At 35.6% G+C, this 27257-nt stretch overlaps 1 protein-coding gene across 3 annotated transcripts in view; it reads left to right on the forward strand.

The window, feature by feature from the left end:
* Positions 1–24275, forward strand: part of myt1lb (myelin transcription factor 1-like, b) — a 112474-nt gene extending 88199 nt beyond the window's left edge. The window contains exons 11-22 of one of the 3 annotated variants that reach the window (XM_026285279.1): positions 1672–1779; positions 1955–2172; positions 4200–4453; positions 12091–12212; positions 13153–13221; positions 13965–14027; positions 15457–15540; positions 16132–16353; positions 17174–17265; positions 17356–17459; positions 22523–22576; positions 23561–24275. In XM_026285279.1, the coding sequence (XP_026141064.1) occupies positions 1672–1779; positions 1955–2172; positions 4200–4453; positions 12091–12212; positions 13153–13221; positions 13965–14027; positions 15457–15540; positions 16132–16353; positions 17174–17265; positions 17356–17459; positions 22523–22576; positions 23561–23701 (1531 nt within the window). In that variant the 3' untranslated portion in view covers positions 23702–24275. The remainder of the gene's footprint in view (positions 1–1671; positions 1780–1954; positions 2173–4199; positions 4454–12090; positions 12213–13152; positions 13222–13964; positions 14028–15456; positions 15541–16131; positions 16354–17173; positions 17266–17355; positions 17460–22522; positions 22577–23560) is intronic. The other 2 variants (XM_026285280.1, XM_026285281.1) reach the window with 2 other exon arrangements.
* The last annotated feature ends 2982 nt before the right edge of the window (positions 24276–27257 follow it).

Below are 27257 nucleotides of genomic sequence, written 5' to 3' on the forward strand. Positions count from 1 at the left end.
TAATTAAAAGTACTTAATTGTATTTTTATAGCACTTTATACAATAAATATTGTTTCAAAGCTGCTTTACAGTGTTAAACAAGAAAGTAACAGAACCAATGATGCAAACTGCAAAGATTATGTAAATCCAAAATCCACAACTAAGATAATGTGTCATTTTTCATCTCAAGTCAGTTCAGTAGGTTCAGTTCAATGACTGTGTGAAGTTCATTCATTATGAAACATGTTTGATTCAGCAATAAGCAGCTCTACTAACTCTGTGTTGTTATTCAGCTCAAGTCAGTTCAGCGTTGAGATTCTGTATTATAAGTTACATAATCAGCACTGTGCGGGACTACATCTTTTTCTCAGAACGTTCCAGACTTGGATGCGTGTTTGGGAAAATTGGATTGGAATCTTTGTTTGATGTTGTTAGTGAAGTCTGACGTCAATGCAGGACTACGTTCATTTATTGAAAAGATTGACAGTGATGAAAAATAAAGAGTGCCACAAATGCACATTGACTTTAATGCCTGCACATTGCAGGCATTAAAGCAGCACGTTCTTCAATGGAAGGCTTTGCGCGTGGCTTGTAGTGGGCTGATGAAATGTTTGAGGCAGATATTTGGAGAGGGTGCTGCAGTAATTCTCTCAGCAGCTGCTGTGTGGAGCGTCAGCCATTAGCCCCTCACTGACACCTCACCAGGGGAGACAGCCCGCTCCAGACGGCTGCCACAGACCCCTGAACCACACACACACACACACACACACCTCGCTTGCACTTGCAAGAGGGAAATTACATTTCCTATGGCTCAATAGAAAGCTGGCAGCTTGCTTTATGTCATGAATACTCACACACACCTTCAGCCACTGCATCTCTGTGATCCAAGATTATAGCACTACCTAGAGGAGCCTTGAATTGCTCTCGGGTTACTTTTCTTGTACACTTGAAACGTATAATAATTTCTTAATCAGTATTGTTTTGCCTTATACAGTTCTGTTTTGTCTTTGAATTCAGTTAATTGTTTATACCCCACTGACATATTCTTCTTCCTTCAAGTATAATCTCAAAACTTAAAAGGAAACTTAAGCTTAAAATAAAGTTTATTAGTGTAAATAAACCTGATAATTGAAACTCAAATGAAAAAATTTCAAAAGGAAATCTTTAGTTTATAATTTCTGGTTTTGATCTGGTTTTACAGTTGTGAATGTGCTCCAACACGGTACCAAACCTAACCGTAATTTAATGTGGTCTGGGTCTTATTTTCTTGCATAGATTTGCTGAAGTGTCCAACCAAGTTTAGCAAATCACAGATGAATTTCAACCAAAATATTATATGGTTGAAAAAATATAGAAAATGTTTTCTATTTCCTTTTCCTCGGGAGGCAGATCTAAGAAGCAGAAATGTTTCTTCAAAGAAAGCTTCATTTTTTCCCCTTTATAAGAACAACAGAGACATAAGAGAGCTCAATCTTTTTCTTTATTTTTTTTCTTTGTTTTTTTTACAGATCACAGTTTTGTCCATCAGTTTTATAATTCTGACTTCAAACTGTATAAAGCAGATTATAAGAGATGCATATCAGTGATGAGTTTAAAATGCACAGAAATGAAGATGGATGAATCGTCCCTGACTTGTCACATGTTGTCATGTCTTTTTGAAGAGGTTTCTGACATTTCTTTCTGTTCATCCAGCCTGTCTGGCTGTCCAATAGCGGCGGCAGAGAAACTGGCCAAAGCCCACGAGAAACATCAGTCATGTGATGGAGGCAAATCCAACCAGGCTTCAGATCGTGTGCTCAGGTAACTGCTCCTCATTTCTTACGCTGACACAACAGATCAAGCAGTCACTTTGCTTCTTAGCTGGAAACTGAGTACCTTAAATAGGCAACAATTTGTGTTTAATTGCAATGTTCATGAAATGGATGGTATGCATGCACGCATTCATAAGATGAACTGCTGGTTGTATCTGTCGCAGGCCCATGTGCTTCGTCAAACAGCTGGAGATTCCACAGTACGGCTATAAAAACAACGTGCCCACATCAACCCCACGATCCAACCTGGCCAAAGAGTTAGAGAAATACTCCAAAACCAACTTTGACTACAACAGCTATGACAACACCAACATCTACAGCAAACGGCACACTACTGTACCCAAAGTCCACAGTCGGGACACACTGCCCAAAACTGATGATGGTAAGGCCACAGCATTCACACATCCATGCTATCATATCAATATACACTACTGTTCAAAAGATTGGGGAAAACACTCATTTATTATAAGTGAGCAATTATTAATAATGGTTCTTATTATTATCAATGGTGAAAACAGTTGTGCTATTTCATATTTTCGGGGAAACATTTTAATAACCCCGGTGGGTAGTTATTATTGATGAAAGTACGAAGTCTGTTCTCTAGAAGAGGAACTACAGCTGTAGTTCATCACTTGGACTTTAAGCTAAAAACTACAGTGTATGTCGTCTTTTGCTAGCTCTACTGTTTTATCATTTCAAACTATATTGACTATATTGTTTTGATATTATTTTGTTCAATAAAGCAAAGAGTATGTCTTAAGCATCCAAGTACTTTTGTAGCTGATGTATGATCATTATTATCATTATGACAGTGTTAAGGTCTGAGAAAACTACAATGCTCTGTGAGGAACTTAACCCTGTTAGAAAAGCCTCCGAGATCTTCCTTCACTGTATTTCTGAGGTATGGAAATGTATGGAAATGATCTGGAGGCAGATGCATAATGAATGAGGAGGTTTAGGCAAATCACAGTCTGGATTTGGGGCTGCTGCTAATTGCAATTCTGTGCGTAAGACTGTGAGCTCCCCAGCCATGCTTTAATGACCAGACTGGGGGGAGAAGATGGAGTAAAAGGAAGGCAGAAGAGAGAGATAGCGAGCGATGGCAGCAGGACGCCCGGTGGGAGATGTCACTTTGATGCCCAGCTGGTGGTTGTGCGGCCCATTGTGTCTTTTGTCAAATTGCAGTGTCTCTCCGTCTCTCACCTATATCCCGACACCCCCTTAACACCCCATCATTTAAAATATCCTCTGAATAATCAAAATCATCATAATAAACAAGCCTTTCTTTGGGGATTTGACTACAGGACACGATATAACATACTGAGGTTCCATGCACTTTATTTTACAGTATGTCCAGTGTACTTGCCTCAGAAAGTACAGAGTACATAATATAAGCTAACTACACTGTAAAATAAACAATAAAGATAAAACAAAGATTTTACATACTTTTACAAGAAAATATGCTTTTAGTATTTCTACTTCCAATTGTTATGCTTAATTCAGTGTGCAACTTGCCAATTGTTTGTGAAATTTACCAGAAATTTCAAGTGAATCCTACACAATCTTTTATGTACATGGGTTACTGTTAGGTTTAGGGTAGGCTTTGAGTTAGTACCTAGTTATTAGCTTTATATTGCAGCTACTACAGTAAGTACATGCAATTTATTTTATATTTTATTTTAGATGTCCTTGTTAAATTGTAATTACAGTACTCAATTATGTACTCTGTAACATTAATTTTACAACATGTACTTACATGGGTCATGCCATTTCTTATACAAGGCTGAAAAATGTGATTATTTTAAACCCTAACAATATCATTTTTATTTATTATCATTATTTTCTGAATTTTTACTGTGTATTTTCGAATTGCATCAGTATCATGCCAGTGAGATATATATATATATATATATATATATATATATATATATATATATATATATATATATATATATATATATATATATATTTAGTACTAATGAACAGCCAATATGCTAGTAATATGCATGCTAATAAGTAACTACTCAGAACTGGTCCCTAAACTGAAGTAATACTTTTTTCAAAACTTATAAATCATACAGAATGAGTTTTTTTGAGAAAGTAAAAATGCACAAAGTTTCCTGCGAGGGTTAGGGTTAGTGTAGGGCCATAGAATATACAGTTATTGTACAGTATAAAAACCATTACGCCTATGGGATGAACACACTTTTCACAAAAACAAACGTGTGTATGTGTGTGTCATATCTTGTGTTTTATGTATTGTACATCACATTGGTTTTAATTTTAAATAATTTTGAAATGAAATACTAATATAAAAAAATGTAGACTAGAAGTGTATTTTGTGAGCTGTTCCATACGTCTGCACATATGGGGCTTATGTTAAAGTCACTGTCCTGTGTGTCCCGTCAGTGAAGCGCTACTGCAAGAGCTCCAGTTCGGCGAGCAGCACCACCAGCAGCTACGGGCCCAGCAGCAGCAGCCTGAGCTGTGGAGGAGGAGGAGGAGCGAGCAGCGCCAGCAGCACCTGCAGCAAGAGCAGCTTCGACTACACACACGACATGGAGGCGGCGCACATGGCTGCTACCGCCATCCTCAACCTCTCCACCCGCTGCAGAGAGATGCCCCAGAGCCTGAGCGGGAAACCCCTGGAGATCTGCACGCAGGTACACACACGGCCACACAAGCCCCTTTTATACTCACTCAGACATTTTTACTTGATCATGATACATTACATTTTTTCTTAATAAATAACTAATCTGGAGACCAAACATATAGTGGAGCTCACCTCTGAGGCAGTTAATCCGGTGAAGGAGACTATAGTGTCTGCAGAATCATTAAGCGCATGATAAGAACGCACTGAAATAAATACAATGTTTAATTAATAACATAAAAAAGAAAACAAAAAAGTTCAGCACATGCACAAGTCATTTGTCTCTTCTGCCCTACAAAGCAAAAAGGCAGTAACTATGCAGAGTGCAGAACTGAGAAAAATGACTTAAAAGTTATCCTGTCATCCAGCCTAAGTAGTAACTGTACAAACAACTACCATTTTTCTCCAAAACGACACACATTTCAGATAAGATGTTTTGTCACATAACGAAGGATGCCTTGAATGTCATGAAAATGACAATAACTAATTTTTGACCAAAAATGCAGTTACTGCCTTTTTGCTTTGTAGGGCAGTATAATGGTATCAGAAAGCTTGTTTTAATCAACCGATTGTGTAAATGCCAGATAGCATTGGAATTTGACTCATATAACTTTAAATGTGCATGAGATTCTCGTCCTCATTGGACTATGTTTCTAAAGAAAGAGTAAGATGTGCTTGGCCATGCAAAACTCACAATAAGGATGGTCCGATGTTTGATGTTTAGCTCAGTGTTTCTGTATGGTTTCTGGGTGATGGCGCAGTAGGTGGCTGATGCTGTGGTGTTGTAGTAGATGCTCACTGGCACAAAATGATCTACTGGTTTCTGAATATCATTCAGGATGGAGTCTGTGGGATCGTATGTCTATTTGCTTAATATTAATAAATAGTAACTATTACTATTATTATTATTATTATTATTATTATTATTATTATTATTATTATTATTATTATTATTATTATTATTATTATTTAATTAATCACCAATTATACTAGAAACCTGAGGGAGTTTTTGCAACATACCAGTTAAAGACACAACCTCCTGCTAACACTCAGTCTGAAGATAGATTGGAGAAAAAGCAACACTGAACACAATGAATGTTATTTGTGTGGGATATAGGAGCTATATCCTCAGATTAAGCACTGACACTCATCCAGCATGAAATAGGAGGAAAAGAGAGTTGATAATGTGGTGTGTGTGTGTGTGTGTGTGTGTGTGCGTGTGTGTGTGTGTGTGTGTGTGTGTGTGTGTGTGTGTGTGTGTGTGTGTGTGAAACATAGAGGCGCCTCGAGCAAGTGATGGCTGGCTTCTCTCTCTCTCTCTCTCTCTCATTTCATCTGCTGTCATTCTGCAGTCAAGGATGGGATGCGCTGCCTGCAGCAGTGCTCTTCTCTTGCTGTCATATGTTCAGCGGATGATGCTTCCTCTCCGTCTCCATCTCTGCTCAGCACATTTATTTCAGTAGAGCAGTGTCCATGCAGCTCCTCATCTCTCAGTGGAGCTGAAGCGCTCATTAAGCCTGACTCCTCGGCTGCGTTTGATTCAGGACTCTGGTTTTACATTGGCCATTAGCTGGTGACTCAATATAGCACCAGAACAACATTTCCCTAAAAATCAAATGTTTAAAATCAAATGTTGCTGAAAAAAAAGATGTTAGTCTAGTGCAAATATCACATTTTTCTTGATTCAAGATTCTCCGAAACTATCAACATTAGGTGAGTCGCCGAAAACAAGAACAGAAGTATCTGCTGAAAATAAACAAGATCATTTTTCTTACCTTTAGTAGATATATTTTCTAGCTTTAAGAAAGAAAAAAAAAAAGACTTAATATTTAATGTAATTTGGCATGATTTGAAGAATGTTTAAATATTTGTATACTGGAAAACAAGAAAAAAATATTGGGTATAAAAACCAAATGAAAAATACAAATCATTTGCAGAGATGTTGTTTCTTTTTGTCGTGTTTCAGCCGTCCATCCCTCTGTCTCTCGTTCTCTCTGTCTAATTGGAGCAGCTTTAGTGGAGTCATGGGATGTGACCTCTTAGCTGTCTTGGCTGTCCCTTCCTCCAGGGTTTCCTGTAGTGACAGAGGTCAGGCTGACTGCAGACAGAGAGAGCACCTCCTCGTCCCTCACTAATTATGTGTTTAGATGGGTTGCATACATACAAACTACATTCATAATGTTTATCCTATTCTTCATTTTTCCTTTACTCTATCTCATTTTCAGCACTAGATATGTTGTTTTATCACTTCAAACCCAACAAACTTGAGAAATCTCTGCTACAAAGCAGACAAAAGCGTTTTTCCAGTTTAATTAAGAGATTATTTTAATGTTTATTGAGCCATTTTACTCATAAGGATTGTTGGCTGCTCCCTACAATACACATTTTACTAGGTTTTATAATACATGTGGGGGCAGTCGGTGCCTGTGATACAGTATGGGCAAAACCTGACCTACACACACACTCATACCTCAGCCACATCAGCAGAGAGGAGCTTAGGACCTTCTATATAAGCCAGCTCACACTGCGAGAGAGAGAGAGAGAGAGAGTGAGTGAGTGAGTGAGGGAGAGAGAGGGGGGGGGGGAGAGAGTGAGTGAGTGAGTGAGAGAGAGAGAGAGAGAGAGAGAGAGAGAGAGAGAGAGAGAGAGAGAGAGAGAGAGAGGGAGGAAGAAAATTTAGAATTTTCAAGCATCTTCATTTAACCAAAAGATTAGTCACATTAAAGCACATGATAACAATTTTTCACAATTTTTAAAACCATTTTATAAAAAGAGTGCAAAATGAAGTTCATTTTCAATAACAGAACACAAAGCTCCTCTCTGACACCATATTCTTTCAAAAATATTTAAGGAGTCCATAGTCTTGTAAAAACTAAAATCAATTAAAAGCCTTGATTTGATCATGGCTAAACAGAAAACCTCTCATTAAAACAATTTAAAAGATTTTGTAAACAAAATAAATTAAAATAAAAGCTTAATTCTTGAACAATACAAAAAGCTATGCAAAATGGTCTCTCTTTGAATACAAAAAGGATATTTATTGCTAACATCTGGATTTAAAACAGAAATAAAAGCATTAACAGCAATAATGCCATGCAGAATTCACCTTTGTAGATCTCAAGCTCTTTTAGTTAACAGTGGCTTGTACAGTGTTCTCCACTCTGTTCTAACATTATTACTCATCTTAAAAACTGTACACCACAGTGTGTCAATTCTTTCATGTAGTCAATGTTTGTTAAAAGATTTTAAACAAGTGTTATTTTTTTTCCTATTACTTTCATACAAATCCATATCTGTCACCTTTTCAGATTAAACAAACAAACAAATCCTGTACAATCACCTACATTTTGTGAAAGAAGCAGATTTGGAAACTGATCCTTGTTAGGGATCAATTCCCCTTCACTGTAACCTTAAAGCATTTTAATTCTTCTGTTGTAAAAGCAGATTGTAATTTGTGCAGTACTTGTGTAACAATTCAAACAGATTTCACTCCTAAAAGAACAATCCTCAGCTTTTCCAAGACTAAACATCAAATTGTTATAATCTTGGATTTAATTAACGCTGCAGTCATTTTTGTGATCCACAGACCAGAGGTTCTTTCAACAGCCAGAATAAAGATGATGTAGAGCCAGTTCTTTTCACTTGAAAGAGGTCCCATACTTTAAAAAGATTCCTGTGAAACTCCAGCATTCTGGATGTCTTGAGTTTTTTGGGATCGAACAAGAACAAAGACTTATCCAAGAATAGTCTCTAAGCAGTCTTTAAAATCAGACTGGCCACTGACCTCCAGCTTAAGATATTTCGGCCAGTAAGGAATCGCTGTATAAACTGTAAGCAAAAAGCTGCAGTTCTACTTTGTAAATGTAAAAGTCCTTGTCCTCCTTCTTCCTTTGGTAAATAAAATACTATATGGAGTCGAATGAATTCATTCTGATTGAGAAATCCGAATGCCAAATTAAGTGATTGGGTTGATATGCACATTTATATATCGCAAGCTTCTGATCGCATTTACTCTTTTGACAAGCACACACTGCATGAATATACAGAGTTTACTGCTGTTGTCGCATGCTGTTCTAAAAAGCACAGGTGATATTAATCTACTTTGGGTTCAAATTAAGCGACGACCAGCACATGAACTGTTGTGCAGTGTAGAGGTCTACATGGGTCCCAAAATTTGCACCCTAACCTGAAGAGACCCGTAAATGTGCTTCCCTGAACTGACCCAGACCTGTGTATTATTTTGAAAGTTGGACCCGCCCGTGCAGAACCGGGAAATGTCAAAAATGTACTACCCGGAATCGGACTGTCAATTATTTGAAAGCTGGACCCGAACCTGGCCAGGAAGACACAAATCCGACTGGACCTGATCGGCACATATTCCACAGCAAAATTCTATTAACAAGTCGATAAACAAGTTGTGAAAATTAAACTTTTTATCTTACCTAATGTAAGAAGCCTTCTCCCTTGTACCTGACTGTGATGCACACAGTCTTCCTCGCAAAGAAAGTTCCATCCATGTTTTTCCTCTCTTGCCAATTGAAAAGCTTAATCCACTTATTATTCCAGCTTCAAAAGTCTACTTGCTGTCATGGTGACGGATGACAAATGCGACTTTGCAGTTTTGCTTTTTTTTAGCTCTAGTCTACTTGCATAATTTAGACGGTTTGCCCATTTGGATAATAACCATTGCTCATCCAGTGCCATGACTGCTGACGTTAGCTTTAATTATTTGCGATTATCTTTGTGCTCTCTGAGACGAGTCTGAGCAAAAAAAAAAAAAATTAATTATATAACAAGAAGATGATTCATTCATAATATTAATATTAAAAATTGGTAAAGTGCATAGCAAGGTACCACGGAATAAGTCCAGTCAAGTGTTTACATGTTCTCTCGCTCGAATTACAAAAGGCCTAATCAAAATTTTAGTTGGATCTGGCAAATACAATCCGATTGACGTCAGTAGGGTCCATGTAAACGCAGCTAGTGAGAACTGCCAGCAGATCCTCCCTCATCACAGGCCAAAAGGCTTTATAAAACTCAACTGGGATTCCATCTATCCCAGGAGCCTTGCCATTCTCCATACTTTGGAGAGCTTCATGCAGTTCTCTGAGGCTTAAGCCCTCATGAGTGCTGTATTAGAATCTTCAGAGACCTTCGGCAGTTCCTCAGAAAACTGTTCAACAAACTGATTTTCCTTGTCTTCTCAACTTCTAAGCTTTTCATAAAAAACATGTGCTTCTTTCTGAAATTCAATAGGGTCTGATATCAGATAATCGGTCAACTCTAATAGATTTAATTATATATTTTGTGAAAACTATTTTTTTTTTCATTCCTAAATGAAATGAATTCCTAAAATAATTTAAACTTGTCTTTAAAATGTGCATCAATTAAAGGGTTAATTCAGCCAAAAAATTACTCACCCTGAAGTCATCCTAGGTGTATATGACTTTCTTCTTTTAGAAGAATTCGGTTGGAGTTACTTAAAAAATTGTATTTGATCTTTTGATCTTTGAAGCTGACCTCATACGTCATTCCCCCGGATCTGCTTATGATTTACAACTGTGAGCTCAAACTAGATTAAAGTGATTATTGCATTTTGAATATGGATATTTTTCGTTCAAAAACGCATTGATTCGCTACAGAAGGCCTTTGTTCACCCCTCAGAGCCATGCGAGACACTTTTTTTCAATGGATGCACTTTGTATTAAACTTATCATGGACCGATGAAGTGCAACACCCACTAAGTTGCATCATACGGCTTGAAAGACGAAAGACAATTTTTTAAATAACTTAAATGGAATTCATCTGAAAGAAGAAAGTTATTTACACCTTTTTTTAAGTTTAAAGTTTCTGTACATATGACTAGACTATGATCAGAAAACCAAGTTCAGAAAAGAAGTTCTTAAAAATACTAAAATGGTGCTTAAAACAATGGAATCTGTCTATTCTAGCGAATGACAACATGTTATAACGGGCATGTGCCCATGTGTACTCCTCCATACATCATATAAATCATAAGATTCAATCATCTGAATAGGTCATTGTAACAAAGTTTGTAGTTTGGGGAAAAGGAGGTGGGAACCGGCCAGAGTTTAAACATAATTTAATAGTAATAAAATAAATGAAACTTAAAAAAGCACGACAGCCCCTCACGGATGAATCCCACACACAAACAAAACCAAAACACAAAATAAAGTCTAGGCCTGGTCCACTTGCACTGTCATCACTCCTCCTTTTATCCTTCTGGAGCTCCTCTGTGGGACTCGAGACCGGTGAGTGGTGCTGGTGAGTGGTCCCACGGCTCTTGGCACTGCGCCACCCATCACAGTCATTACGAGAAAGCATATATGGTTCTACATGAATAAGGCACTCTATCAGTTAAGCTACTGGTGGATGGCCTGGGTTCAGCTTGGACTGCGTCAGGAACATTATCTCTTGTTCCTTCATTTCTGACTTGCACACCGTTTTCACTTCAGGTATCTTGCTTGTTTGTGCAATTTTTGTCTGGACAAACAAGCACGAGATGCCCAGTTTTGCCACAACAAAAGACTGTGTAATCAAAGTCATCAACTCAAAATTTCAGATTCAGGTTAAGCTCAGTTCAGTTCATGTTTAATCAAGTCTGACTTACTTCCGGAGCTTTTTATTTTTATTTTTTTTTTAGGACTAACTATCTTTCCAAAACATGACAGTTCTTTAATGAACGGGTGGAACATTAGACAAGTTTCTTTCTTAGCAGGGGTAGAAAGACAAACCACTAATTACTACTCTTTTTTTCCACAACTTTATTTGATTTCTCAACTGAATTCAAAAACAAAACAGTAGCGTTACTCATTCTAGATACTGCTAAAATCCTCAATGGCCATAATGCACTCGTCCACATTTACCAAAGACACCACTATCACCATGGCCCAGTGTGAGAGATTTCAAACTAGTGCTTGTGTTTTGGGCTGCCATGCTTCCTGGTGATGCACTGGTTGGCGATGCCCAACAAACTCCTCAAGGAAACCACTTTTTGTTACACCACAGATATCATGACGCTGAAAAGAGCTTGTTGGAAAACCTGAAATGTTAAAGGTATCTCACAGAGCTGCAGAGGACATTGACACAAACAGATTTTGTCATGTCACTACACTGCCATCTAGTGTATGGCAGCGCTCTGATTTCTGTCTCCATCTAGTTCAGCAGTTTCCCTTTTATCTTCATACCAGCAAAGTCCAGCTGTCTGTCTGTCTGTCTGTCTGTCTATCTATCTATCCATCCATCCATCCATCCATCCATCCATCCATCCGTCCAGTAAATCAGCACATTAGCATGATTTCTAGAGGGTCATGTAACACTGAAGACTGGAGTTATGATGCTGAAAATTCAGCTTTGTATCAAGGGAATAAAACGCATTTTAAAATGCTTTCAAATAAAAACCTTTTTTTTATATTGTAAGAATACTTCACAATATACTCTGAGTAGTAACCATCATTTGGAGATCATTGAAGGTTCTCAGGGTTTGAAACATGTATCAAACCATTTGAATTAATGATACTGAAATTAGAAAATCTAAGTGGTTCAAAATTATTATCTAATGCGAGAGATTTTGGTAAAAATCTAACAGGTCTCTTTCTCTCTCTGTTTTTTCTGGCTTTGTTGTTACAGTCTGATGATCTGGATCCCTTCCAGGACATTTTAGAGGACAGTGCGTATACTACTGATGTTGGCATTCCCAGTCCCAAACCAAAATTTCCTCCTTGCAAAGAAAGCAAAAAGGAGCTTATAACGTAAGCACCACGGGGGTAATGATGTGATCACCCAGTGCACCTGTCTTCACCAGTCTCTTCCTGTTCCTCTTCTCCTCTTTATCTTCTCTTGCTCTCAGCTTTACAGCTCAGCACTACTGCATGCCACATGATTGAACATAAACATAGAGTCAGGACGCCAAGTACACTGCTTTTTTGAATGCTTTATCGTAAAAAAAAAAAATTAAAAAAATAATAACATTTAATTTGAGCTGTCTATTGCTCAGCTTCTCTCTAGAATGTGATGAGATTTAGGACTCATACACTCTTGCAGACAGTGAAGCTAAACTGGAAACAATGAACTAGAAACAAAAACATTAGATATTTGGGCAACACTTTGTGTTAACAACCAATCAGAGTTCAGGTTCAACAAGGCTCCAATAGACTGTTACTGGACCAAAAAGGTAATCGAATTAGGGCTGTCAATTTAATCACTCGATTGAAGGCTTTTTCTTTTACATTAGGTAATATAATATTTTGTTTCCTTTTTTGTTTTGGATTTTGGCCTTTCATTCTGTCTATTTTTTCTGGAGACAGATGTCCAACACCAGGGTGTGATGGAAGTGGTCACGTAACCGGTCATTACGCCTCACATAGAAGGTGTGACTCCATTCTCTGATGATGGATTCAGTCCAATACAGTTATTGTTTTCAGCTTACTTCAACTATACTGTCGGAAAGTTTGTAGAGACTGCCAACACATGTTAAACCTTTGAAAATTTCTCCAGGGATAAGTGCTAATTTCAAGAGTAAAAAAATACTTTGCTATTCAGAGGGTTAAAATATAGATCAAAACTCCCCTCCATTTACACCATGGCTTTATTGCATTCGCAGGGTTTTCTGAGTGGATTATGTCTGTATGTGTTTGTTGTTCAGTATTAGAAACAAGTCCGACCACTGACATCTGTGTATGCAATCTTTAGTCTTTCAGGCTGTCCTTTAGCAGATAAAAGCATTCGGAGTATGATCGCCACCAACTCACAAGAACTCAAGTAAGGATCAAACTGTTGTTTTCAAAAAAATAATAATAATGTTATCCCACTTCAGACCTAAAGCACCAGGTCCATAGCTGCCATAGATAATGAGATACAACATCAGGGATATAAACCACAAATTTGGATTAATGATCAACAAATGTGAGTTTATTATCAATAGTTTATTCTTGAAATATTACTTTAATCATTATGTGATTACAGCTTACTAAGCACCAATAGTTATGCATCATGTCTACCATGCTTGATTTTTTTTTCAACAGAGACAGTGAGTCACAGTAAGTTTAAAAAATAAAATAAAGTTGTTCCATCCCTATTAATAATCACCTTAGGTGTGACATATCATTGTGTCACACCATACTTTTTACTGATAACTGTTGCTTTTATCCCCACGATAGAGTTGACCTGTTGAGCTGCCATTGTAAAACAGGAAGTACACTTAAACATAAACATCCTTAAACATAAAACAGGGCAAACGAGACAAATTATAATGGTAGTCAAATAATAAAAGTATTTTATTGTGAATGTAATGAATGCACTGCCTCAGGCTTTGACGTTTCTTTCATACATTTCAATAAGATTTACCTTTATTTAACAAATCATGAGGACTTTTCTTTGGAAAGTTTGTAGAAAGGCTGTTGTGTGGGGTAATATTTATATTTCTGAAGATGCTACATCAGTGTGTTTCCATCAGGGCTGCTCTTTTGCATGCTGGGCAGTAACAGGGTGTATTTCTGTCCCAGGTGCCCGACCCCGGGCTGTGATGGCTCGGGACATATCACTGGCAACTACGCTTCACACAGAAGGTACTGTGCATGCAGACCCTTGTTTAACAAAAAAAAAAAAAAAAAAAAAAAAAAAAAAAAAAAAACTATTTGCATTTAAAGGGGGGTGAAATGCTCGTTTTCACTCAATATCCTGTTAATCTTGAGTACCTATAGAGTAGTACTGCATCCTTCATAACTCCAAAAAGTCTTTAGTTTTATTATATTCATAAGAGAAATATAGTCTGTACCGATTTTTCCCGGAAAAACACGAGTGTCTGTAGGCGTGACGTGTGGGCGGAGCTAAAGAATCACGAGCGCGATTAGGCTTTTGTGTTGAGAGCGTTTGGAAGCTGTGACACAGATCCAGAGGCTGAAATTTAACAAGAGCAGCATCAGCAATGACGTCTCTATGTGGTATGTACTGAAACTGTATATATTTGCTTAGCGGTTTTGGAAAATGACTAAGTTCCACTTTATGTCGTCTTTTTTTTTTCTGGTTTCTGGTTTTTTGGTAATCTGTGCAGGGTTGTCTTGCCCTGGCAACCAAAAACACACTTCTTTTGTGACATTTGGCGACGCTCTCGCTCTGATCAGTGAAGTCTGTTGTGCTCTCAGTGCTCTGCTATACGGGAGCGCGCGCTCTTCCGGCAGAAGTGCCTCAGGACCCATATAAGGAAATTCCGCTCCATCTAACGTCACACAGAGCCATACTCGAAAAAAACTTTCCGAAACTTGTGACAAACCGGAAGGAGTATTTTTGGAACAGAAATACTCCTTCAAACGTACAACTTAATTTTTGAAACTTTGTCCATGTTTAGCATGGGAATCCAACTCTTTAACAGTGTAAAAAACTCAGTATGCATGAAATAGCATTTCACCCCCCCTTTAAAGGTTCACTTAATTAAACGTTTGACTTCAGAAAACATGTAAAAACAAATATGTATACTTATTTTGATGCAAACATTAAAGCACATGTTAAATATTTGATTACAATTTAAACTGAAGTTTTATTTGATATTGAATTTAAAGTTAATATATTTTAATGTACTATATCACAACTTTGGCATTACAAATGAATTAATAAATGATGCATTTTATACAAATGTGTAATTGCAAATTGATTTAAATAAGAGTTTCAATAGAAATTACAATAAAGTATATTTTATGATTCCATAAATGTTTGTAAGTACATTAAGAAGTTTGCTTTAACCATAAGCAAATAATTATACAATTACATATTAAAAAATTTACTTAAATGTTAAGTATGTCAAAAGCTCTCAAAAGTTCAGCTAAATGCATTTATTATAAGTTTAAACCAGGATACATTTTAAACAACATGCAGCGAATGGTCTAAAAACCTTGCATTTAGTTCTCACTTTTGAAGCATTTATTTCCATAAGTACTCTTTTAAGTAGGCTAAAGTGTATTCATTTTCATAATGGCTGAGGTAACGACAGTTTTTCCTCAGTTTGTCAGGATGCCCACGGGCTCGGAAGACTGGAATAAAGATAACACACAGTAAAGAAGACAAGGAAGACCAGGAGCCGATCAGGTACAGACTCGCTGCCTTTAAAAAGCAATAACTAAATCAGCATTCACCCCTGCTATAAAGTGACATCAAGACTGGATGTGAATATTTAATATAGTGCTTGCCAACTCCATTTAATAGACTATTCACAGCAAATGCTCATCAGATACAATTGTTTAAAATTAATATAAAAAAACGTAATTCTAAAAATCAAGTTAAAGATCAAGTTAAAGATAAGAGTAGGATAAGAGTAGGTAAGGTAGGCAATAAGAGTAGGTAACACTTCACAGTAAAAGCTCCATCAGTGCTAACCATTAACTAACTAATTTTTTTTCTATAGGATTTATACATCTTTGTTAATGTTAGTAACTAAAAATACAAGTATTAACATAAAACTATAACTTATTTTACAATTAGGTTAACCTCAGGAAGTACTTAGGTAATAAAATGCACCATTCAGGTATAAAATACTCTTTTAGGATAATATTGCTAGACAATATGAGAAAGCAAAAAGTTATATTGAAATATACCTAAGGTACCATAAACCAGCTTCTGCTAGGTGGCGCTAAGCAGTATTTTTCTAGTTGAAACAGTAGATTATGTTTATGTTTTCAGGTGTCCGGTTCCTGGCTGTGACGGTCAGGGTCACATAACGGGCAAATATGCGTCTCACCGCAGCGCGTCCGGCTGTCCTCTAGCGGCCAAACGACAGAAGGACGGCTTTATCAACGGCCCCCAGTTCACGTGGAAGGCTGGGAAGACGGATGGCATGTCGTGTCCCACTCCAGGCTGTGACGGCTCTGGACACGTCAGCGGCAGTTTCTTGACCCACAGAAGGTTGAACCAAACATATCATTTATTTTAAATGTAGTTAAGTCAAACTGAATTATTATTATTATTATTTTAAAATCTCAGTTAAATATACCTGAAAAGGTAGGCTTATTAGTTAATTTCTTTCATGACTTCATGATTAGCCCATGGGAATCTACTTTACAAACAAGAACAAGACCATGATGTTCAGAATCTGCAAACATTATAGATTTATACACTAACAGAAAATCATGTGCTGATGGTAGCAATGCTTTCAGGGGTGTGCTGAGAATGGAAAACTGTGTACTGCATGCTGTGTTGCTGTGCATACTATTTTTGTTTAGCATACTGTAGTATACAATGTGTACTATAGTATTTTTGTTTGAGTATTACATGCATAAAGGAAATGCATACTGTGCAAGTGAATAGTATACATACTGCATACAGACCTAAGAGAAGTATGATAGTGTTATTCTAAACAGAACTAGCCAATGTTCAGGACAGAGTGCCACCTGGTGCTGTGTCAGTGCTGTAGCAGGTGCATTCATCACAACATACTGTATAGTGATTAAAACTTCTTCAAAGGATATTTTTATTATAATATAATACTTTTTTTTTTATTAAGGATTATTTAATAAATGGAAAGTTCAAAATAACAGCATGTATTTCATATGGAAATCTTTTGTAAACATTATAAACAAACTTTTACTGTCAAAATTAAATGTGTTATTGCTGAACAAAAATATTAATTTATTAAATTAAAAAAAAAATCTTAGTGAATAAATACCAACTTTTTGGATATCAAAAGTGTTAATAATTCATAATTCATGTTCTGTTGTTTTTACAGTCTCTCTGGTTGCCCACGTGCCACAGCAGCAATGAAGAAAGCCAGACTCTCAGGAGTGGAGATGCTCACAATAAAACAGCAAACAAGCAATGGTAAAAGAAGGGGAAAAGTTTGAAAGTCTCACATTAGACTCAGTCACATTAGCTCAGTCACCAGTAACCAAGATTTCTCTGTTTGTCCAGGTTTAGATTGTGATGAAGATGTTAAACAGCTGGATGAAGACATGAAAGATTTCAATGAATCAAATTCACAAGTGGAAGCGGATATGATCAAACTTAGAACACAGGTAAGAGTGTTTAGAGTGAGTTTAGTACTCCATACATGAGCATTAACTCAATACTTTACCAGTCAATGTGTGGAAGAATTACGTGTTTTTCTTTTTTTTTTTTTTTTTTTTTTTTTAAGTCTCTTATGCTCACCCAGGCTCAATTAATATATGTATATAAAAAGTAAAAACAGTAATATTGTACATTTTATTGCAATTTTAAATAACTGTCTTCTATTTGAAAATGTTTTAAACTGTAATGTATTTCTGTGATCACAGCTGTATTTTCAGCATCATTCCTCCAGTCTTCAGTGTCACATGATCTTCAGAAATCATTTGATATGCTGATTTGTTGTTTTTTCTGATTATGTTGAAAACAATTGAGCTCTTTCATATTAGGGTTACACTAGTGTTTATACACCATTATTCAGACGTTTTGGGTAAGGAATTTATTTTCTATAATATAATATAATATAATATAACACCAATAATATTTGAGCAGCACACCTGAATATTAGAATGATATCTGAAGGATCATATGACACTGAAGACTCAGCTTTGATCATAGGAATAAATGACATTTTATAATATATACATATATACACATTTTAAACTGTAATAAAATTTCACTATATTGCTATTTTAACTGTGTAATTTGATCACACAAATGCAGCTTTAGTGAGCAGAAGAGGCGTCTTTCCAAACCTTTGACCAGAAAAGTATTAACATTTCTCATTTCCATGTTCATGGACCTTTTTTTTTTTTTTTTTTTTTTGCTTGAACCCTTCTCAAATATCCATATTTACATTGTCACCTAGTTATATATCTGGTGTTATAATCGATACACTTGTATCCATTGCTGTTTGACATGCATGCTGATTTATTATTGATTTATTTTTCTTAAAAGATTGATTAATATATATGTAGTGTGATACTATTCAATTGTTCAAGTTCTACAGGTATGTCCATGACTGTGTGTGTGTGTGTATAATGCACATTAAATGGTACAGTAATGCTGCTGTAAAATGCACTTCCTGTTCAAAATGCCCCTCTTGCCAGGATATTAATCTGAGATGAGCATTGTTAGAAAAATGTCATACATTTTTACTGTTATTCTGATTAAATGATCAAATTAATCACATACTGTACAGTCACATATCATAATTTGCAGAGAAAAGCTCCCAAATAATTAAAGACTTTACATTATTGTAGCAGACAAATGAAAAAGTGTCCACCATGTCAGTATCATTACAGTTAACTTGTATCCAAAATTGTACTATTGTAAAAACTTTATTTAAAAAAAAATAAAAATAATAATGATTAATACATATTGTGATTAGTGCTGGATGATATGCAAGAAGATAAATAAATTAATAATTCTAGAGTTTTTGCTATTTTAACAAGTCAACTATAAAATGTATCTACAACATGATTCAAGTAACTTTTTCTTCATTAACACTCTAGTTAAAGAAAATTATGTTGTCAACAAATCACTTTTTAAATATCTTTGCAGAAAAGATGCACGATCTACAGATATATCTTGTACAAACTTGTGTTATGCATATTATATGTTCAGAAATAATACATGGAAAATGCTTTACAAAGTTAGCAAAAGTCAAGGTAATTCAAATTCAAAACGACTGAAGGTATTACACAAGTAGACTGTTATTAACTATAGGCCTAAATGTTCTGTAAAACAATGAACAGCAGCTTTCAGCCTGTCACCCTGATGCAAACATGAAATATCAGACATACAGTTGTTACAGTAGTTCTTTATTCAATTAGGTTGAGACTATGTTGAATTTTAGACATTTATTCAGGGCCTGAATTTCATTTTTGAAAAATTATTCTCGTCCTGACTCTTGTGAGAGGGTGGAGGGGGGGAATTTTATTTACATTTTCCAAAATAAAATTACATTTTGCACAATACAAGCCTGATTTCATGAGGTGTGTGTTAGGTTCACACATACTCTGTGTGAACCTGGTGTAATGCAGTCCATGTGTGTTAGGTAAGCAGTGCAGAAGCACCAGGTGCTCCGTGTGCTTTCACACAGGAGTCTGGACGTGATCCTTGACTGTTTACTATAAACACATAGATTGTTATACTGTATTAAATCGATCAAGCAAGGGGCAAAACATTTATTTATACTACTTTTCTTACATGATCACAGACATTCTAAATGAACGCTTACCAATGACAGAAACAATCCGCTCTACTGTATTTTCTATTGCTTTACATTTTTCAGTTTAAAAAGAATTTTGATTTACTAAGAGTGCCATCTATTATTGCCTTGTTTGTCTAAGTGTTTTTGTCCTTTAAACCTAGCCAAAAAGCCATAGCCTATGTGTTGATTGTGAATCACGGTAGACTAATATGCATTTATGATCGAAGTACTACATTTTCATGTCAATCCATGTTTATTTTTTTCCGCAAACAATGCGCTCCTACTTTAATTCAGTGTTTGAGGAGGGCAAAAGTAGACTCATTGTGGAAACGATCTCTGCGCTGCTGCAGACGCACCGCTACTGAACACACTGCTGGACCACAACACTGTGTAGTGTGAACGCTTCATGTGTGCAGAACGTTGTAACATTGGCCATTGTACTATTCTTCTTTGAAACAACAGGGGGTGATGAGGAGTAATTGTCCTCTAAAACCTTCGGGAATCACTGGTGAGAAGAAGTCATGAGTTAATTAATAACTTATTTAAATACAAACTTTAAACAAACTTAAACTATTGGCTTTATTTGCATCAAACACAAGAAAACTTTAAGCAAATGGTGCATAATTAGATCTAAATTAATTAGAATTCTTTTTTTAAATATAATAAAAATAAAACTTTTTAAATACAAATCCTTGGGCAAACTATGCAAAAACAAACAAACAAACAAAAACTGTGCATTGTTTTCTGTCAAAAAGCAGCTGATGAAGTTTGAATTCACATTAAACTGCTTCTGTTTTACACAAATGCTGGCACAGGTGTGCATCTTTGGCTAGAACTGCCCTGAACTCGTGCATCTTTGGATGTATGTGGAGCTCCGCTGAAAGTTACAAAAAATGCCGTGCACACCGCCACACAAAACGAGTTTGCGTGCACTCAACACCGCAATGACGTCATATTTTCCGTGCGCACCCAAGCGAACTTGCAGACACATCGAATATAAATCAGCCTTCAATCTCCAGAAGGACTGAATGGTTTATACACTGCCAATAATAAAAAATAATTACATTTATAATTGTTAGTGACAGTGCGACTCTGCCTCGATTGTGCAAGTTACAATTCCTGTGTTAATTGTGCAGAGTACATCTAGCTTATAGACAAACGCGATTTATTTTAAAGCCATATGCGCATTTTAAGAGAAATTCACTTAGGCTACGCTGTTTGTGAAATTATGTCTCACAGAATTAGCTACTTTATAAGTTATTTAATGGGGAAATATGATAGAGCATATCATATTATTCTCTTCATTTAGAAAAATAACTTTAAAATAACTTTATTGGGCTTGAGGCTGCTGTTCTTGGTACAGTACATTCAACAAATTTAGCATAATAGTCTGCTACAAACTAGTCCATAGGTGGAAAATTGTAGGAGTCAATTGGAATAATCTAAATGTGTGCATTTATTGAATGATTGTTATATTTTACCAGCTCTGCTTAAACAAACTGCATAAACCAACCTAAGATGCTTCGCTGGTCTTAGCTGATCTCCCAGTCAGGCTGGTTTAACAAGTTAGCTTGAAAACACGTTCTTCAAATCAGTTCCAAGTTTAGAAGCGTATAAATTCTATCCAAAATTTCCATTCATCTCAACTTTGTAAATAAATATTGCAGTCATAATCTTATTTGAATTTCCATCGCTTGCTCACTGAAAGTCATAATTTGTCAAACTCAGTGTTTATTGTTTATGGGGTTTTAAGCTGCATGGCTCGTTCATTTTGTGTTTGGTTTCTTCAACAATGCTGACTGGATGTTTGAGATGAAGCTTATTCTCAGGAAACAATGCCATTTGTGACTTTTTTATTTTTTTATTTCCACAAGTTTACAGCTGAACTTAATGAAGTCACCTTTTCACACCTAAAGCCATTGTGAAAATAAAAGTGTACTTGATTATATCGAGTTTGCACTAGTGTACTTTAGATCTTAATAATAACAATAATGTACTTGCAGGTAATATAATATTAATTAAATAAAAGGCCACTTAAGTGAACTTAAAAAAATATATGGTGACACGTGTTACACATTACATGTATTTACTATTATAATAACAATCATTTTACTATTATAATAACAATAATTATGCATAATTGCATGCAAGTAACCCTAAGACAAACCCTAATCCTAACCCTATCCATATAGTAAGTACATGTAGTTAACTGATATTACACAGTACTTAAATGTATATTTTTTTAAGTCATTTAAAATATATTTTAAATAATTATATTTTATTCATCTTTTGTCATCATTTCAAGAAGTACACTTACTTTGACTAACATACTAAAGCACAAGTACTTGATTATAATTGAAACTGTAGTTTGTTGCTAATATTAAATTTAAAATTAATATAATTTAAATGTACTAAATTGCACAAGACAATAGATAGATGATGAAATGACATTCAAGATTAACTTAATAGTTGACTGGGTCAAAAAGCATGTTTAAGATAACTGCATTTAATTTAATTTAAATTAAATTGAAACTATACATTTTCATTTAATTGTAGATAATATTTTAAACCTGGTTAAAATAGGTTGTGAATGTATATGCTTATAACTTAAATAGTTAACCATTTGTGCATTATTCAAGGGGGAATTACCTGATCTCGTGCCTCTTATTAAATAGGAATAATCAGTGGCTTATCCTTTTTAAATACAACATGTCAATGCAAAACTGTCTACTAGCTGCTTTATCTAGCAGATGTCATCATGTAGCATCACATTACATCACATTATTCAGAGTCAACATCTTTGCGACATCTAAAACAAAACAAAAAGCTTTCCCAGATGTGTCTTAAGTGTTTAGACAGAAGTGGCCAGTTGAGCATGTTATTTGCTGTAAGCTAATATACTTTTGTTTTTACCTCTAGCAATCACTTCACAAAGAGGCTCCAGTTAGACACAACAGCTGTCTACATCAGAGAGTAAGACCACAGTTTAACTGCTACCCTTTCCATGTGACTTCTTGTGTGCTGTGAATACTATATTATGTCAGTCAATATTCAAGTGGCTGAGCGCATGCAGTTGGTGTTAGTCAAGCTGAAATCCATTAATGATTTGTTCTTTCATTCATGTCCACCTGAATAGATTTTGCTGTTCATGCTTACCAACTTTTCACTGAATCAGTTTTTAATAACCATTCAGTCAGCTTCAGTCCTTCATTAGTGAATGCTACCAAATCCAGCGATTTCCATTTAGACTGAATTGAATAAATGATGTTGACATGTGTTGATGTTTACATTGTGTGTGTTTTTTTTTTTTTTTTTAATGAAAGTTTTATTGTGGCTGCAACAAGTTGTTTGAAGCTAAAGAATTCAAATCAGGGTTTGCAAAATTTGTCATTTAAGAATTGGCTTCCTTTTAGTTCACAACTGTCAGTTTGAATTGAATTAAATCCACACATCGGATTCTGAATTGCAATGAAAATTTTACATTTGAAATTAAAGTCACACAAAAGTTTTATGACAAAAACATTCCAATCATAGTTTTGACAAATTATGCTATTATTATATTTCCCTGATACTCAATATGTGCCATTTTCTTTTAATTATTTTAATATTGATTGTAATATTTACTGCTTTAAAACAGTGTGAATTATGAAAACTAAATTGATTGTTAATTGTTGAATGGCCCATGTGGCCATTTATACTGACAGTAAACTGCATTTACAGTTACATTGATTTCTTTGAATTTCAATCCATTTGAAAACTCTCTTCTTGAATTCTTACTACAATTTTGCATCCTGTGAATTGTACACAGGAATAACAACAAATTAAAGAAATTTTGACATAATGAGAATTAGAATTTATGACTAAATTCTCAAAGGTGTATTCCAGAGACTCTTGTTCTGTCACCATCTTCCACACACTGTATTTTATCTGACAGGAGCTTTCCTCTGTGTTTGACAGGAGCCGATGAGCGAACAGAACTTTGACGCATACGTGACCACGCTAACGGACATGTACACGAGTCAAGATCACTATCAGAGTCCAGAGAACAAGGCCCTGCTAGAAAATATAAAACAAGCGGTACAAGGCATTCAAGTCTAGCATCTCAGAACGTTTCTAAAACAAAGTAATACTGAGGAAAGAAGACACTTCCAGAAAAAAAAAATTAAAATGATAACACTCATATGGGATGCCTCATGCTTTGCTGTTGTAATTTATCAAACAGTGTTAAATTCATGTTCTTTTATAAAGTGTTATGCTGACTAAACATGATTTTTCTTTGGGATTATTTTTCTGGCCTTGCTTTAAAAAAATAATGATCTGCAAAATAGTTTTTGAAAGTATTCAGACTTTGTACGTTTTCATATTGGCTAATGTAATGTGTCTCATCCTTACTGGCTGCTCATAGATGCACCTTTTTAGTGTATATTTTTTAAACAGTAATGCACCCAATACTGAACATTAGTTGATGCTTGCTGAAAGAGTGTAACAAACTGGAAAAAGGTAGCCAGTAAACATTTCTGCTCATCATGAAGATGTTTTGTGCCATTAATGAAATAGCAAGAGTTTCTATTTATCATTAGAAGAGTTGTTCTCCCCAAAAATTTGCTGAAAACGTTCTCATCCTCAGACATCCAAGATGTAGATGAGTTAATTTCTTTTTCAGATTTCAAAAAATTTAGCATTACATCACTTGCTCACCAATGGATCATTTGCAGTGAATGGGAGCCGTCAGAATAAGAGTCCAAAATGCTGAGAAAAAGATCACAATAATCCACAAGTAATCCATTCCAGTCCATCAGTTAACATCTTGTGAAGCCAAAGTCTGCATGTTTGTAAAACACAAATGCTCAGTGAAAAAGTCATCTTGTCTGAAACATCAGAGAAATATGCAGAGATCCAGCACCCTTTACAAGCCATATAAGTCATAATTCTAAACCCACAGTTCAAAACAAATATGTGGGTGGATTTTGATGCGAGATAACAAAAGGAGAGGAACTTTAATTTGTTACCTAAAAACATGGATTTTTGTGGATTATTGTTGTGTCTTTATCACCTGTTTGGTCTCTCATTCTGACGGCACCCATTCATTGCAGAGGATCTATTGGTGAGAGAGTGATGAAATGACACATCTCCAAATATGTTGTGGTTAACAAACAAGCCCATCTAACATCTTGGACAGCCTAAAGGTGGGCACAATTTCAGCAAATGTTCATTTTTGGGTGAATAATTTCTTTAATATCAACTATCAATGATGTGGAAAAAGGGTTGGTGTTTAAAAAAAAAAAAAGATCATATAAATGAAAGCTTATGGTGGAGACCCTGTTACTGCTTAAAAATGCAAAAGGAAATGCTTTGATCATTTGTGGTTTCCTCATTTAATCTGCATCAATGAAATGGCAATAGCAGCTCTAAACATCACGTCGTGATTTGGTCTCTTCTTGAAATAGCAGTAGCCAGAATGGAACTGTCTCAGCAATATATGACTTAACCATGTGTATAAAAAAGAGATGCAATCTATGTGGTGGGTATATGCAATTTCATGTTTGTAAACAGTGGAAGCTACAAAATCTTTTTACTATATGTAAATGATTGATTTTTATATAAATCTTTTAATACAAATGTTTTAAAGGGACAGAAAGGTGAAAATTAGGTTTAGAGACACACAGTACAATGCTCTATGAGTTTCATTTTGTTCCTGTATACAGTGCTGCGCAGGGACACATTTGTTTCCATGCTTGGATGTTTGTACAGTATGGAAACTAAAGCAGAAGGAATAGACAATGAAAACGGGACCTACAGGGTTTTTGCGCCCCACTTTTGTGCCAGAATACTATTTGCACTTATCCCACCTTGGGTCGATGTGCAATCTCCAGGTGTTTCTTTGGCACAAGGAAGACATGATGACAGACGTTCAGTGGTTTGTGGAGATCAGAGATTACAGGGATTTGAAATATCAATGAGGACAATATCTTTCCGAGAAATATTGTGTGTTTTTAATCAATAATGCTAGTTCGTTAAGTATGTTCTATATCATACAAAATAATCCCCAGCAGCACTTTATGTCTAATCACTGTACAAAATCATTAAAGAGTAGTCAATCAAAATAAAGTGTTTTGAGAAAAAATTCTCCCACTGCAATGGGATCAAGTCAGCGGTAGAGTTCGGGGGTGTTGCGGCATTAAGTGAACCCCTAATTTCCATTGTACTATTAGCTGTAGCAACCTTGTTAATACCTTATTGAAAGCTAATGCAAAGGTGCTTGTACTTCACTGGATCTCGTCCATTGTACTAATCAGTCCTTTTAGGGCTCCATCAATCATGCACAGCATCACATCTGCAGCTTTTTGCCAATAAAGTAATGCTTTCGGTAGAGAAATTGCTAGTATCAGTTTCTGAATCGACTATTGTCATCGGTACAATGGAAATGGGAATTTAAGCACAAACATCCTGCTCATTTATTGCATAATACTTTTTTTTTTTTACATATGTGACTAATTACTCAATATAAGATTTAAGAAGTCACATATTCGAAATGCTGATTTTTCATATGAATTATTGTGAATTCATGAGTTCATTTATCTGAAATTCTTCATTTCAAGGTTGATTGGTTTAATAATCAATGAAGACAGGATTTTGTATAAACTATTGTGCTCTCTGTGGAACTGGAGTTTGATTTATTTTTGTACGATACAGCATGAATTTGTTTTCATTTTACTATAAATGTGTGAGATCACAGTTACAGTGATTTTCAGTTTTAAATTGTGAAATTTGTACAATATTTGTCATGCTGGATGTTGACACATCATACTCTGAATAAAGAAAATGGTGTTGCCACAGAATTGACTAGACATCATCTATGGCTGCAAAATAAGTTGACATAGGCTTCATGAATTAATGTCTCATGTAAATCATGATGAGAAGCATACTATTTCCTTTGATAAAGGAGTTATTTTCTGTATTTCTGGTTTTGTTATTCATTTGAACTTAGCTGACAGCCATGAATCAATAAAAGAGTTTAACTTTTTTTTGTACGTTTGTTTGTTTGTTTTTGCATGGATTTGGATTGGACAACTATTAGATGTGCTATTTGTCATGGTTCACAGATATGTGTTTATTCCTGCATGTCTGCATGTTGTTGTCCCATGTCTGATTGCTTGTTAGCGTTGCTCCGGCAACCTATGTGCTGACGAGCCAATCAGCGTGGCTGCACCTGTTGTGTATTTTGCGCTGCCTTTATCTGTCTTGTGTTTACTATGCATGTTGCCAGATTGTTGTTTGCTCATGCTTGTTATTTCTCCTGTGTCTCTGTTGTTCCCCGTTTAGTTTCTGCCTGGGATTACCTTTGTGGAGATTACCAAGATGTTGTTGGATATCTCTTCTGTGTTGAATTGGTTCAGTGTCTTCAATTGAGATCTGAGATCTACTCAACTGCGTGGACAAATCTGTTCCATTGCCTTAATTGCTTTCACCATTGTTGTAAATAAACTGTGATTCACTTGCAACTGGATTTTGAGTTCTCATTCCATAACAGAACCATCTGACCAAGGATGGATCCAGCAAGTAAAGGCTTTCTGAAGCAAAAAAAAATAAATAATAATAATTAACTATTCAAAGCTTTTACAGTGTGCATTAGCAGTATCTGGTTGTCAGACTT

The sequence above is a fragment of the Carassius auratus genome, chromosome 17, assembly GCF_003368295.1.
Source record: "Carassius auratus strain Wakin chromosome 17, ASM336829v1, whole genome shotgun sequence".
NCBI classification, from domain to species: domain Eukaryota; kingdom Metazoa; phylum Chordata; class Actinopteri; order Cypriniformes; family Cyprinidae; genus Carassius; species Carassius auratus.